We start from the raw sequence: 16,425 nt of genomic DNA on the forward strand, positions 1-16,425 counted from the left end.
TCGAAATTTAAAACCACGATTACTATTAACAAAGGGATTTGCTAGTGTCCATCGCAAAAGGAATTTTGCGGATGGTCTGTCGCATGTCAGAGCAGCCACCTCATGAATGGAGACAAAATCTACTAAAAAGTGAGCCTATGTGGGCATATGCAATGATCAAACCCTGGGGAGATGTCTTAATAAATGGAATCTCAATGTATAGTTCTTTATCATTCCTTGTACACATAATTACAAAGTTTGGATGCGGGGATAATTCATCGAGGCAACTGTTTGAAAGAATTCCGGAACTATTTGAATTCTAGAAAAACTCTAAAAAACACATGTTTTTTTTCACTATTATGTTGTTTTTTTATGTTTCTCAATTAGTATCTGAGTTCAATTTTCACTGTAATGTTTTTTTACTTTAAAATTTGAATTTCTCACAATATTTAGAGATAATATAAGACAGGATTTATCGTTTATTCCTGAAATTTTCATTTAATTCCAATAATTCATGTATAATAAAAAAAGTACTGTGAAAATTTAAATTTATTTGAGAATCTTTATAGCCATAAATGGGCACAAAATATTGCGATTTTTTCAATTATTCAGAGATTTTTTTCAATTAATCAGAGATTTAGAGAAAATAAAAAGGACCTTATGGTTTTCATTGATTTGGAGAAATCTTATGATAGGGTTCCCAGGAGTGTTATGTGGTGGGTCCTTGAAAGGACATGTACAATGGAACAGTAACTAGTGTCATAACCACGGATGGCGCGTATAGTGAGCCAAGGATCAGCTATAAGCCCTTATCTTTTTACATTAGTTATAGATGAGCTTACAGAGCGTATCCAAGATGAGGTGTCGTAGTGTATGTTATTTGCAGATGACATAGTATTAATCAAAGAAACCAAAGCAAGAGTAAATGCTAAGTTAGAGTTATGGATAACTACTTTGGAATCCAAAGGTTTTAGACTGAATAGGACTAAGACAAAATATATGGAATGCAACTTTAGTAATGTAAGGAGGCGAGACGAGAATGTAGTAAATATGACTGGGCAGGAGGTATCTAAGAGAGATATCTTTTCTTATCTTTGTTCAATTCTACATAAGGAATGAGGGATTGAAGAGGATGTTAACCAAAGAATAAGAGCAGGTTGGTTGAAACTTGCCTCAGGAGTTCTGTGCGACCGTAAAATCCTTACCAAGTTGAAGGAAAAGTTTTATAAGACATCTGTGAGGCTAGCCATGCTGTACGGCTCAGAATGTTAGGCAATCAAGAAGCAGCTTGTGCATAAGATGAGTGTAGCAGAGATGCGAATGCTTAGATGGATGTGAGGCCACACAAGGTTAGATAGAATTAAAAATGAAGACATTCGTAAAAAGGTCAGGGTGGCACCAATTGAGGAGAAGATGACAGAGCGCCGCTTAAGATGATTTGGACATGTCCAACGTAGGCCTTTTGATGCTCCGGTGAGAAGAGGCGACTTATGCCAAATTGATGGAGTAAAAAGTGGTAGGGGCTGATCGAAAACAACTTTGGTACAAACAGTGAGGAAAGACTTGATAGCTAGGAACATAACAAAAACATGACATTTGATAGGATAGAATGAAAGAAAATGATCCGCTTAGAAGAACCCAACTAGAGCCGGGTAGATTTCTAAAGGATTCATTTAGCCGACCCCAACTAGTTTAGGACAAAGGCTTTTCTTGAGTTGAGTTGAGTATTCAGAGAATTTTGCTGCTTGTAAATAAGTACAGAAGAAGTTTACACGAGTAACAACATTTAAAAAGAAAAAAAGAATGGAATATCCATCTTTAGAAATGCTATGATCCAATGATTTTTAGATCTAACGGTGCAATTATAGTGGGTTCTACATGACTGGGGAGATGAGGAATGTGTTAAGATCTTAAGAAAATGAAGAGAAGCCATTGATACCGATGAAGGGAAAGTGATTATAGTAGAAGCGGTAATCCGTGAGGAAGATCGAAAGCGTGGATTCAACTACGTACATTTGATGCTAGACATGGTGCTGATGGCACACACCAACACGGGCAAGGAGAGGACTGAAGCGGAATGGAAGAACATTATTACCAACGCGGGTTTCAGTCGATATACTATAAAACCCATCCAAGCCGTGCGATCCGTGATCGAGGCTTATCCGTGATCACGCATTGGCAATCTCTACCGTCCATTCTGGGTGCATAGATGTTGAAATTGCAATAAACTGGTGTGATCTTAGTTCCTTTCTGATCTTGCTTAAGTAAACTTGAAATGTGCAGTGATTTTCGGCAGTAGAAATCTCAAAACACGAATATGAAGATGAAAAGACTAGTCATCGAAGAAAATTCTTAGCAAAATCAAACCAAAAAAGATTATAAGCAAATATGAATATAAGTTTGTATGTAAATAATTTTAAGGGTATCCAAAGAGGACTTTAAGGACTTATGAATGAGTGAATTCTCAAACTTTGGATCTATGTAATGTACAACGGGGCACGCCATGAATCCAAAGTAGGGGTCAATGGACTAGGTGTGCCAATGGACCCAGGCGGTCCCATTAGGAGTGCAACTTCTGCCAAGTTAGGTTGAGCTTTTGTTAAAAATGAATTGGAATCAACCTGAACCTGACCAGATTTTATGCTAAAAGGTCAGCCAGAATTTCCAAAATTGTCCCAAGTTGCACCCTTTAGTCCTATGGATCTAAAAGATCCGAACTTCAATGGACAAGATTTGGACATAGCAATTGGATCTGAACCGTGTACATTGGATCATGTCGTAAGGTCGGAAAATTTTCAAATAGTGACTTAGACGTAACCACAAAATCAGTGTCCTAGATCCGAATGGAGGGCACCAATGTATGAAACTACTTTTCATTTTTTTTTTTTTTTTGTTCATTTATATCTGTCTATTCATGAAGGTTATTTTGGTGGTAACATTTGAAAACCCTACTCAACGCGACAAAGGCATACGTGGACTCAATCGAAAGTGGATCCATTGACCCCCGATCGGATCGAAATAGAACATGTGATTTTATTTTATTTTATTTTTCATTTTTTCCAATTTATTTGTTTATTTCTAGATTTTCTCAATTCAAAATATCCTCAACCTGATCAATGAAAATGTTATGAATCGTTTTAATTTCTGCGACATAATTGGTTGAGAAAAATTAGTATTTAATAATATATTAATTTTGTAAAAATTATGTAATTGATTTTCTTCAAGAATATTCCAATAATAAGAATTTTATTTTTGCCTAATTGATCATCGAGTATCATCAGAGAAATTATATTCAATTGCCATGCATCTGTTGAGGTAAGTAGGATTTGCAGAGGGGTTCATTTCCAGATTTGTTTGGAATCAGAGGTGAGTTTAAGGTGAGGGATGAGAATTATCAATAAACATAAACATATCATCATGAATTTTTAAAATATGAACAATATGACTTTTCCAAAACAAATGACTCTTCCTATCGAGTGAGATGGAAATGACATGAGAGATGCTAGAAAAAAAGAATTGATGGAGAATGTTAGCATACTCAGGGCCTAGGTAGTAACAAGTCTTGTGTGGAGTGTGTGAAGGGTCTTGTGTGGAGTGTGTGAAGGAGGAAGAGAGCTTAGGACACGGCAGTCGGCAGAAATTGTATTCACCTATGGTGAAGAATGATAGTTTCGAATGATGGACAGACCACAGTAGACATCAAAGGTTCCTCCAGTGATACATAACCATCTTTCCATCACCTCTCATCTAAGATTGCCAATAGTCTTTTTTATATTTGATGGGCGGTACTCATATGTAGAGTAAATAAAAATGGGGCGATTACCACGCACCCCTCCCCCTCACTTCAACGGTTCTTGACGTGAAATCACTTTAAAAGCAGGGTGCATTATCCTGCAGGGGGCTGAAAAACCCTTACAAAATTATATGCCACCTTCAAATAGACAAATTAAGAAAGAGTTTTGCTAACGAGTGCCCTAATGGTTCACCGGTTAAGACGAGTTCAGCTCATTTTAAAACATGGTAGTGCCAATATCATTAGCCTTAAATATTACAATAAAATAAGGGAAATGATATTTTCCCCCACTTTGACAGATAAAATCCCCTCCTTTACCTTTACGTTACCCATTAACTTTCATGGTAAGGAAAAAACATTAAAAGGGGTGAATTTATCCTCAAGCAGTGAACCATTCTCACAGAAAACGTTAAGAGGTGGGGGAGGGGCGATATCATTCCCCTAAAATTACCTCATGTTTCACATATTTTTAAAATAGACTATTAATATTCCCACTACAATGTTTTGATGATGAAACGAACTCACCTTGAATTTAATAATTTAACCGGCTGTTAAAATTGTATACAATTCCAAAAGATCTCTCAAGGTGGTTTGGCTTGTCATCATACCATTTTAGTGCAAATATGTTACGTGCCTAATTGGCCGTAACGGAATTAGGCACGTAACGGAAATATATAAATGGAAAATAGAAAAAGAGGGGGAGAGAGGTTGATTCCAAGCAACCGTACCTCCTAGTGGTTCAAATAGAGAGGAACCACGACTCTCCAAGAACAAAGTTTCTTCTGTGTTGTAAAATTTTCCGTCTCCTTCATTGAAATACATAAACTTAAATACAAGTACATTGGGAATGCCACATCATCAACCCACTTACCACTAACATGACATATAGTAAAAACTAAAATGCAAATCTATACAATAACTACCTTGCAACAGGATGATTACGGGGTACAGGCCACAGCCTATTTACCTTGTGCCCCATCAAATGAACAGTTTGGCTCCACGTAAGGAGTCCCAACTGATCTGCGACCTCGCACGAGTCATAAATTCTTGAGGAAGAGAAGAAAAAAAAAAGGGCAGTGCTATTCTCCCACCCTCTTATGCCTATTCATATGCTCCTCTCAGGACTAGGGCTGCAACTCGAGCCGGGTTTTACCCGACCCGCATCGACCCGACCTGAAAATAGCCTGGGTTGGGTTCAGGTTTCATGGGTTTCGGGTCGAGCCGAGTTGAGCATTCAAAAGCCCACATGAATCTCGGGTTGAGCCGGGTTTGAAAGGGCCCGGCCCGACCCGAGTTACATAAGTTATAGTATGTACATTTTTTTCTATTGTTAGTTAAAAATTAAAAGTGAAAACCCATGCACCCACTGTTATTGCGTGTGAGTGTAATTTCTGCTTCTTTCTATGAGTTGAGTTGATTCAAGTGTCTAATTCAGCATTGTTTGATTGTAATTACAACATTGTTTGATTACAGCATTGTTTGATTACATCATTGTTGGATTCAAGTGTAATGTGAGTGTAATTTCTGCTTCTATGAGTTGAGTTGCCTTGCCAAACAAGAATTTTCCTTAAAAAAACGCGTCAATGTGAAAAAACCCGACCCGACCAGACCCGAGGTTTATCATGGGTAGGGCCGGGTTTGAGAATCATGGGTTTTGCGAAACCCAACCCGAGATATTTCTCGGGTAGGGTTGGGTTCTCCAAAACCCGACCCGAGTTGCAGGCCTACTCAGGACCCAAAAAAGTTGCCTTCTACCATCTCCATCGGAAAAGTGACTTTCTGCCTAGTCAATATCGAAGAGTCATCAGAACAATTCAAGAAGTGGGCCCCATCACGATTTAATGAAACCTATTTAAAAAGAGTGGGCCCAGCCTATTAAAAAAAACTGCCCAAAAAAAGAGAAAAAGACCCATCACTCTTCACTCTCTGAAACCATCTCTGAAAACCATCTTACACAATATTTACAGTTAACGTCACAAAAGGGCAAAACAAACACAACTAAAAGACCCATATCCGTTAAGAAATACATCTCAAGGAGTACATAGAAGCCGCGTTGGAGTCCATTGCGGGAGCATCATAGACTCTATGGTAGTCCCTCTCCAATCCATAGTCCATCAGAGGCCTATACTCTAACTCCTCATCATGATCATAAACAAACTCTGGAATCTCAATCTCTCCTCTCCTCATGTGCTCCCACAAAAACTCCAGCCTATTTATATACCTCAGCTTTCCATACAACCTGAGTACATACACACAACAATAGTATATACACCTTAGTCAAACAAGATGCGCACGTTCGAATTAATCTTCTAATAAAAATTAAGATGCGCTGTGAGTGTTTTAAGAAAATAGATATCCTACCCTCCGCTAAATAAGAAGCGACCGAAGGTGGCGAAAAAGAGCCTTGCTTGTAGGCCCGGGTGAACGAAATAGACGGCCTCGATGTTGTCTTTGATGCTGATTGGGAGGGACTCGTAGATCGATCGTAGGGTCGAGATTCCAGGGAAGTTCTCGCTCCTTTGCACGTGCGAGTGTAAATACACTAAACAGAAAGGCCTTTCTCCTAACAAAGGGAAAACCTTTTCCTCCAAGTATTTCTTTAACACATCGGTATTCAAAGCCCGAGCTAAGGGAGAAAAAAAAATCAGACGCATAATCAGATACTACAAAATAAGAAGTGCATACACTGAAACTCGGTATATGTACCATGCACAAGGATGAAAAAAATACACAAAACTAGTAAGAAAGAAGAAATGGGTTTTGTTTAAAATACCTGGAAAGAACTTTCCAACAATCCTGAGAATCTTTCTTCCACATTTATCCCTTCCTTGGATCTGAAAAACCTGCAACTTCTCAAGCAGTTGTTCTTGTTCAGTGAGAGGAGATGTGGTGGGAGGGGAATTACTAGAACGTAAATCCATGACTTGGGTTTTCTTCAGACCGGTCTATAAATCAAAGAAACTGAGGTATAACAGAGAAGAAAAGGGTTTGAGATGAGTGTTTTGAGGAGGTTAGGACGGTTTTTATACACGGGAGAAGGGGGGATGGTGTTTATCCGATTGTTTCGAAATGATGAAAGTTTATTGACAGAAATTCGAGGGCATATTCGAAGGTATCTTCCTTTTTGGATCGGGCTGAGTCTGACTCGAAGTATGACTTTTCTAACACGTATGAGCCAGAGCGTCGTATCTGGTTTTGGTAGTCCGATTTTACCGTCTTGCGGAGTCGGGCACGTCCAATATATTACCCCGGTTCTTGCTGAGAATTACTTTATTGCCAGATCTTATGTGGGCCCTATCATTAATTTAAATTCTAAGGATATTTGAAGATAAGGGTCATAGTCATAGGGTACATATATTTTGATATGCTTCTCATTAATAAGGGTGTCAGTATCAATTATTGGGTCCCACAAATGTATGTGCAACCGGCACCGTTGTTGTTGTGGAACATCATGAGGCAACCCACGTGATTTTGATCCTATCTTTAACTAATGATCAACACGTAAGAGAAAAATCAATGGTTTAGCTTTTTTTTGGAGGGAATTGCTAGCTTCCATAGCAAAAAGGCATTTCGCGGCTGGTCTGTTACATGTAAGACAAGCCACATCGTGAAGGGAGATAACAGCTTTTGTCTCTATTCACAAGGTGTCAGGCTGACATGCAACAGACAAGCTGCGAAAACCCTTTTGTGATGGCCGCTAGCAATTCCTTTTTTGGAAGATCTAGGTATGTCTTGATAGTTCAAGGGTATAAATCATCTGATCAAGGTATTCCGGACACAAATTGGCTAGATTTGTGGTCCCAGTCAAATCAATGGATACGATCACATCCACGTGGCACAGCAGCCCAAGAAGAGGTTATTAAGAAAAGGCCTAACAAGTAGGGCCCAGAAGTTGAGACAAATGAACCAATGTAGGATTCTTGTAATGCTACATACAAATTAACAACTGGAAGTGGGATCATGTGACTATAACTGAGCTTCAATGTTAAGTTATGATGCTAGTGCGAGTGATGCTAGCAAATGATCTAAAAGAATTCTTAGGGCTTGTGTAGAAATTGGGTTTGGGATCATGTGACTATAACTGATGCTTCAATGTTAAGTTAATCTAAGGGTTTTAAGGTGGGTCGGTTCCGGTTCGAACCGAGGAACCGAACCGAACCGGCACATATGGTTCGGTTCGGTTCGGTTCCATAGTTATATGGTTCGGTTCCGGTTCTAAAAACCTGGAACCGATGGAAATTCGGTTCGGTTCTGGGTTTGGGATCCCGGAACCGAGAACCGAACCGAGAACCGACCCACCTTAAAACCCTTAGATTAATCAGCACTTCCCAAAAAATAAAGTGAATGGACTGATTCCACTCACTCGATTTTATAAAATGTTTGGCAAACAAGCCATAATATTTTAATGGCAGGAAAGAAGATGTGGGAAGGGAAAGTGACTGCATGCTTTTCTTTTTAATATTAACTTTGTATAACGCCCCCACAAAGTCATATTCATCATCTCATTAGAGAATTTTGTGCTCTGCTTTTCCCAACAATGATAGGCTGGAAACATAAAGTTATTCTATCTCAAGAAAAAAATAACCAAACATTCAAACAAAGGAGGAAACTGTTGTGAATAAATTCCGTTGATTTGGTGAAGGTCGGGTAAACCCAGAACCGAACCGAACCGAACCGATTATATATGGTTCTGGTTCGGTTCGGTTCCAAACATATATGGTTCTGGTTCGGTTCCAATTTCAGGGAACCGATTATATATGGTTCGGTTCTGGGTATACCCCAAAACCGAACCGAACCGAACCATGTCCACCCCTAGTTCTCCTACGGTGACCTGCGGGAGAAGATGTGTGACCTTTTCGTAGTGAAGGCGTGAAGTGTGTATTCTTTTCCCACCAGAAATGGCCCACATCACATGTTCTAGAACTAGTGGAATTGCTAACCCGCTCAAATCTCCAAATATACGACGGGCAAAGGTGGTAATGAAAAAAATTGATATTTCCACCCCCTATTCCTCTTTTGTTTATATTTTTCTTTGTATTTTTTTTGGGAAATGGTATCAGCACTACTGTATTTTAATGATCTCACTCCTCATTTCATTAAAAGTATGGTATGCCCCGCACCATATGATTATCCAAACCGTCCATTATATGGGCCACAGCTTAAATAGGTTGTGCCCAAAAATCATTTCCATAGGTTGATACTAACCCTCCTATCTGTAGAGAGTGAGGATCAAACAGTCCCTCTACAGATCGGAGGGTTCGGATCAACCTATGGAAGTAATTTTTGGGCCACAACCTATTTAGGCTGTTGCCCATCTAGTGGACGGTTTGGATCACTCTATGGTGGGGCCATTCCGTACTTTTAATAAAGTGAGGAGTGCGATCATCAAAATACGGTAGTGCTCATAACATTTCCCTTTTTTATTTTTTAAAATAAGGTCATTACCAAGAAAAGACAAACAAAAATGGGTGAAAGCACTGATGATACTTTTAGTAAAAGGCAATTGAAGGGGATGGAAGTGCTCGGGATGTTGGTGAATATATCATATGTTAAAATAAATGGTAATGTTGCCGCTGAAATATGGATGAACTGTCGGAAGATGGTCTGCGCTGAGCTAACTCCGGAGGGATGACCTGCGAGCACAGAACCCGTTTGAAAAGAGAGCCGAAGTTAGACTCAGAGGGAACTCTCCAATGCTTAAGTCAGATACAACAACAGCATCATGAGCTGGAGAGAACTGGATGAGAATTGAATCGACAATCAAGAATGTGATGCATCCCTCGGAGTTTTAGAAGGTAATTTTTGCCAATTTTACTTATAAGGACATTTTGGTCTTTTTACTAGTTAAAAACACCCCGCCATGGGTATTTTGGTCACAAAAACATTGCATGAGCTGATTAGCAAAATCCACTTAAATATGATGACCCTATTTGCAAATTGTCAAACTAGATGACTCTTTTTGCAAATAAAGCAAAGTATAAAACTTCTTTTGCAAAAATGTCTTTTTTTTGTAGGTAAGCTGAGATTGAACGTCCCACCTTGAATTCGAAGAACAAAGCCTTGACCCATTGAGCTAAGGCTCACCCCCAGCTTTTCATTATCTTTGGTTATATTTAGAAAAACCATTCAAATAAGGGGATGATTTTTTCACCCCCGCATTACGCATGCGCCCTTATGACGTGATTTGACGTCAAAAAGCGTTAAAGGTGCCCCCTTTTCACGTCAAATCACATTATAAGGGGAGCGCATGTGTAATGCAGGGGGAGTGAAAATATCATCTCCCTCGAATAAATATAAAATGCCTAAATTCTTCGGATGTGAGAAGTAGATACTCAAAGTAGAAGGTAAGAAAAAAATATGCACGAGAGCCCGAGAAATTGAAGTTGAAAGTCGAAATTGGGAAACCAGGGTAACATAGAAAAAACAGTTATATATGCTAATGCGATTTTAAATATGAGTAAATATTGATAAAATTCGAAAAAAGTTATTTTTATGGCTGTTGAAAATAAGAAGTCATCCATCTTTGTGCTAAGGAAAGGGTAGGCATGGGATGTCCCATGCTCAATAATTCAAAGTTTTCAAACTGAAGCAATGAAAGCTTACATAAGGTAGAGAGAGAGAGAGAGGAGTATACACTGAATCTAGGAGCATAGCCTTTGAAGTTGCATGCATTGATCATATATGCAAGAATCCAGTGATCACAAAAAAGAGATGTTTTAAATATTTAATGATGCTAAATTAATCACTAATTTTAGTTGGATTACTATTAGCTAGGATAACTTGCAATAATGCTCCACAAGACATATATGATTTCATGAAGATAGAGGAGGGGGACAATCCACAGGGTGCCAAGATATCAGCTTGATAAAACCAAAGATATTTCAGAAGCAAGAGATCGGCGAAGATGGAGATGAGGCCGTGGAGATGGCGGCTCCTCCCCTTCTCTAACCCTAATGAGTGTTGGACATATAGAGCACCCAAGGGATAAATGTAGGACGTGGTTATGTAGGATTAAATTGAAGGTGATAATCATAGAAAACCTAATCTAACCTAATTGCCTAATCTAGTTACCTGATCAAACATCTGGACAATCCAACGGTGAGATTGATGATCTCTAATGGTTACTGACCGGATCAATTATAACGATCAATTTTTTTGTCCCCCACTGGAATATGTGTAATTGACACCATTGATCTTGTAGGCCCCCATTAGAAAATCCACACAGTAGTCTTACGATATTGAACATATATACATCTTAGCTTAAGGTAAAGGATTACAAAATTCAACAGCTTAGGCTTCTTTGGTGGAACCCTAAACAAAGTTTGATGGACTAGGGTCATCTGATCAAGGTGGGCTCAACCACAATGATCGAAAAATGAGGTTGCCGGTCAGATCGACAATGAAAAATAATATTTTTTTTCATGGAAAACTTTTCTACGGAAAATAAAATTCCATGGTCCAGAAGGTTAGCTGTTTTCCTTGAAAATAAGGAAACATCTTTGAATTTGGACAAATATTTTCATAGAAATATTATTAGTTAGGAGCCAAGTGGGTTCAAAATAGTAATGATGTAGGTCCATAACTCATTACTAAATTAAAAAATGCCTATAGTGACTAACATACTACAATAATTCAACCAGACGTCACAAGAAGGTAGTATGATTCTATGAGATAAACGATAAATATTTCAACACCACTTTCTACGGGGGTATGATTTTAGATAAATATTTCAACATCACTTTCTATATGAGAGGAGAGAGGGAGAAATGATTTTGTGTATGGACCATCTGTACCATCCAATGAATACACATAAAGGGCAGTCAATGGACTGAGACGATCCGATGGATCCAAAGGAGCCAAACGTAATGGACAAGATTTTGACAGGACAGATGGATATTAATTGTTAATGGACAGCAACAGATGGATCCGAATACTGTACATTAGATTTTTAGGGGAGTGATAAATCGACTCCCCAAATTGATAAATCGACTCCCCATGTGTCTTTCTCTCTCCTCTAGGTTAGAGAGAGAAAGAGGAGAGAGATAGACACATGGGGAGTCGATTTATCGCTTCCTGATTTTTATCCTCGGATTTTTGAATCGTGATACAGACGTAGCCACAACTTTTGATGGTGTGTCCTAGATCCGAATGGAGGATGCCAATGTACGAAAATACGTTTCATATTTTCATAATTATGTCTATTCAGGAGGGGTATCTTTGTAAAACTCATTAATTTTGAGTTTTGGTCTTGTTTGCGTTGGATTTTGACAACCGATTATGAGTCTTGAACTGAACACCCATAAGCACATACTCGATCAGGATCATACATAGTTCACTTCCGCTTGTAAAACACATTAATTTTGAGATTTCTTCCCATCGGAAGAAGATATCAATTGATTTAACCCTTCTTACTCTATTGTCTTATTAAATGGAGGTTTGGTTTTCCTTTAAGAAGAATGCCCTAATGTTTAAGTGCTATGAACAGAACTTTAGGATTATGTCACTCGAATATCTTAATTACATGGTTGTGAAGGAGGGTATATACTAGGGCTGCAACTCGAGCCGGGTTTTACCCGACCCGCATCGACCCGACCCGAAAATAGCCTGGGGTTGGGTTCAGGTTTCATGGGTTTCGGGTCGAGCCGGGTTGAGCATTCAAAAGCCCGCATGAATCTCGGGTCGAGCCGGTTTGAAGGGGCCCGACCCGACCCGACCCGAGTTACGTAAGGTATAGTATGTACATTTTTTTCTATTGTTAGTTAAAAGTTAAAAGTGAAAATCCACGCACCCACTGTTATTGCGTGTGGGTGTAATTTCTGCTTCTATGAGTTGAGTTGATTCAAGTGTTTGATTCAGCATTGTTTGATTGTTATTACAACATTGTTTGATTACAGCATTGTCCGATTCAAGTGTGATATGAGTGTAATTACATCATTGTTTGATTCAAGTGTAATGTGAGTGTAATTTCTGCTTCTATGAGTTGAGTTGCCTTGCCAAACAAGATGATCCTTAAAAAATTGCGTCAACATGAAAAAACCCGAACCGACCCGAGATTTATCATGGGTAGGGCCGGGTTTGGGAATCGTGGGTTTTCCGAAAAAAAACCCGACCCGACCCGACCCGAGATATTTCTCGGGTAGGGTTGGGTTCTCCAAAACCCGACCCGCCCGACCCGAGTTGCAGCCCTAGTATATACTACCTGACATGTAGGTGATCCCCACATGCTACAAAATATGTGTTTTTATTTTTCAAAAATTGCTTGCCTGTAAAGGCATTATAGAGTGGGTTATCCCTCATTGAAAGAAACCTTACTTACTACGCTGTCTAGTAAGTTATGGGTGTATTACATCTACATAGAGGTTCTCTATGGGAAGTAACCATAGCTAAACTCGAGGGCGAGTTTTATTCAAGTGGTGGGACTAATGTGGGAGAGTTTCTTAATTTCTTTAGGTATCTTAGTTTGATAAGTCGGAATCCTAAACTTAAATAGTAGATGTCTTTATTAGAATTCTTGTTTTTTTTTTTTTTTTTTTTTGAATGGTTAAAATTCTTGTTAAATTAAAGTCCTAATTTAAGTTAGGTAAGTTGAGAGTCTATAATATGAGACGTTCATATTTTGGTGTTGCTGCGAAGTTTCCTTAAATTGATTGAATATGCCATGGCTTTTGTTCTTGCTCCATTGATTTTAAAGCTTGAATACAAATTTCTACTAAAATACAGAAGTACGCATCAAGATAAAAGGAACCTTCAAGGAAGCTTCTATGAGACCACAAGTCTCTGCAGTTCATGTTGAGCACATTGGAGGGCTCTAAAATGATGGGAGAAAGTTCAATGGTGAAGGGTTGATATTGATGGATTTAACTCTTTTATGAAATCTAGGTCATTCATCTAGTGAGTGTTAGTTTTCACCTAATTGTTTAAAATTTCAAAATTTGTCTTTGCCCCTCTTTAATTTCGCAATTTATCCTAGACGGGGGCCACACCCTTGTCACAATGTCTCAATTATTTACAATACTTCCCTATTTTAAGAGCATATTTACAAAACTCCCCTCCCTCCAAATTGCATGGTTTTGAAAAAATCCAATGTAATCAAGTTCTAACATCAGATATATGCAAGCTTGAATTTGTGGGCTTAACCTCAAACATTGATCAAATTTTGATCAATGGTTCTGATTAAACCATGTGAAATGACTATCTTAGCTTTGGTTTAGATAATTTAAGGGCTACCACTTGTCTCTTCAAGGGTACACTTAATTTTGCATGATTTGAGTCTATAAATAGTCTACCTCCCATTTGATCAGAACACCCCTGAGGGCTGCACTCATACAATATAAAAATTACACTAGAAAATGCCTAATAGCTTTAAAAAAACAAACCAAAATAGTGTTAAATCTTCGTCTCCACATCCATTATTCTTTTAAGTTTACATAGAATTCCATGAAACCAAATCTTTGCTCGGCATTTTGTCGAACAGTTGGCTGACCCATATGTTAGATGATCTAAATCAGTTTCTTATCGGTGGGGCATGATGCTAAAATCCTAACCCTCGATCATTATAGGTGGTCCATTTGAATCCTAACTCTCCAATTCAAATGAAAATTTCAATTCATCTGCATAGAAACTGAAAGAGGGCCCACTTGTTAGATGATCCAACTCAGTCTCTTATCAGTGGGCCATGATGAAAAAATATTCTAACCCTCCGATTCAAATGGATTGTTATAGAATAAAAGGCCGAGATGAGATGCTCTTCGTACAGGGCCCACTGATAAAGTGATAAGGATAAAGGGTTCAGTTCCTTAAATAGGAAATCCGTCTTCAAAGTGAATATCTAAGTCGGTAGGGAGGCAAAAAAGTAGATAAGAGGAGATAAGTAATCCCACATCGGAGATGAGAGAAAGGGCAGTGAGAGAGGTGGGGCTATAAAAGGGGACTGAGGAGGGTGTGAAGAAGTATCTTTGCGCTTGGGGCAATGACGCAGCTAGTGAGGTTATAACCGAGGCGCGTCAATTGCTGGTTGAAAACTATTTCCAAACCCCCTCTTAGGCCTAGGCTTGTCCTTGGCCTTCGAGAATTTCTGGAAGGGCTCCCTCTAATCAAGGGTAAAGCCCTACAATTCTTTATTTGTTAAACTTTCTTAAAAGGAATGGGTAGAACCCTATTTCTACCCATACACATACCATATGGGGTGGGGCCAAACATTTTAACTGATGATTTGTAGTGTTGGTCCGTTGGTCTTTCCGCCCATGACCCCCAGGCATTGTATGGCACTATGGGGCCCAAAAGTGGACAAAGAGGTACTAGTACCAGCGTCTTGTAGAGCTATAGATAGGGTGGATACTCTTATTTGAGTGCCTGTGTATATTGAGTTTTTGTATAGTGTAAGCCCTTCTAGTCCGGGAGTTTTTATACGGTGTAAGCCTTCCCTACACTCCGGATCTATATAGGAACTGCATATTATGAAAACCTCTATAGATTGGATAGCTAGGATCATCCTATGGAAATGATTTTTAGGGCACAACCTATTTACGTTGTGGCCCATCACATGGACAGTTTGGATCATCCTATAGTCCGGTCCATACAATTCTTTTAGAAAAATACGCGACTATAAGACCTAACACCATATAAAATCTCGTAGCCCAGTATCCAAAGATGCCTAAAGCATTTTGCTTTGATCATTCGACTGCTTTTAGTCAGTTAAGGCGAGTGAAACAGGATGATCCAAACCATCCATTTGATGGGCCACCATGGAAATAAGTTGTAGCCCAAAAATCATATCCATAAAATGACCCTAGTCCTCTGATCCATAGAGATTTGCATAATATGCAGTTCCTCTGCAGATCGGAGGGCTAGGATAATTCAACTGTCTGGCCACAGTACTTTTTGAAAAATACTGGACTATACAAGCTTACATCATGTAAAATCTCTTGTATTATATAGCCGTATGGGGAATACTCTTATTTATGACACATCTAACCAACAATTTACAATTGTAAGGTATTTAATTGTTAAAGGAAACTTTAAATTGATATGGTTTTAAATAACCACGATGGCAACCAAAGTTATAACATTGTATATAGTACAAGAAAACAGCATGCATTATGCACAAATATTATTGACACAAAAAATAAGTCTTTAGGATCACTTTAATGAGGTAAAAATAGAGGATGAACTTTAAAAATGTAAGGTATTTAGCTAGATATAGAAATTTAATCTATAAGGTATGTAATGTACACAATAGGTTTAATAGCTATAAAAATTTTATATTTACAAGGATTTAAATAACCTCAGGGACCATTCAAGATTTCCTATAAAAAAAAATTACATGTATAAGATACTTAATAGCTAAAAAGTTTACATTTACAAGAAAAATTAAATTTACATTAGATAAATATTGGGAAATGATTTCAGCGTTCCAATGTTTTGATAAACATGCACTCACATGTTTGTCGTGTAGCATTTAAAGGGCTTTAAGAGCTTTTTGAGAACCGTAATATTCCTCTGACAGCCCTTTAAATACTACACAACAAATATGGGAGCGCCTGTTTATCAAAACATTGGGGCGCATAAATCATTTCCTTAAATATTATAACACAATGTAAAAATGCGTTTTCTCATTTTATTATTTGCTATATAAGTATTTATTATCTATTGCA

The 16,425-nt window shown here is 38.4% G+C and overlaps 1 protein-coding gene and 1 non-coding gene across 2 annotated transcripts; one reads left to right on the forward strand and one right to left on the reverse strand.

Annotated features, from left to right (window-relative positions):
• Positions 1-5,670: 5,670 nt before the first annotated feature.
• LOC143854356 (SEC14 cytosolic factor family protein / phosphoglyceride transfer family protein) lies at positions 5,671-6,837 on the reverse strand. The gene is made up of 3 exons (XM_077364255.1): positions 6,546-6,837; positions 6,134-6,398; positions 5,671-6,011 (listed from the first exon to the last, which is right to left on the reverse strand). The coding sequence occupies exons 1-3, from the start codon at positions 6,691-6,693 to the stop codon at positions 5,789-5,791; spliced, it is 636 nt and encodes a 211-aa protein (XP_077220370.1). The 5' UTR covers positions 6,694-6,837; the 3' UTR covers positions 5,671-5,788.
• Positions 6,838-14,723: 7,886 nt separating this feature from the next.
• On the forward strand, positions 14,724-14,879 carry LOC143855354 (U4 spliceosomal RNA). The gene has a single exon (XR_013237848.1). It is a non-coding gene; the product is annotated as a U4 spliceosomal RNA (small nuclear RNA).
• Positions 14,880-16,425: the final 1,546 nt, after the last annotated feature.

The sequence above is a fragment of the Tasmannia lanceolata genome, unplaced genomic scaffold (genome assembly GCF_043159265.1).
Source record: "Tasmannia lanceolata isolate RefF3 unplaced genomic scaffold, GAP_Taslan_0.1 ptg000020l, whole genome shotgun sequence".
NCBI lineage: Eukaryota > Viridiplantae > Streptophyta > Magnoliopsida > Canellales > Winteraceae > Tasmannia > Tasmannia lanceolata.

What these genes read in the sequence shown, in the direction of transcription:
- LOC143854356 (XM_077364255.1), bottom strand. Translation starts at nt 6,693, where the DNA reads ATGGATTTACGTTCTAGTAATTCCCCTCCCACCACATCTCCTCTCACT. An exon ending in TGTTGGAAAGTTCTTTCCAG is followed by an intron (nt 6,399 to 6,545) that starts GTATTTTAAACA and finishes TTTCTCCCTTAG; the next exon opens with CTCGGGCTTTGAATACCGAT. An exon ending in CGCTTCTTATTTAGCGGAGG is followed by an intron (nt 6,012 to 6,133) that starts GTAGGATATCTA and finishes GTATGTACTCAG; the next exon opens with GTTGTATGGAAAGCTGAGGT.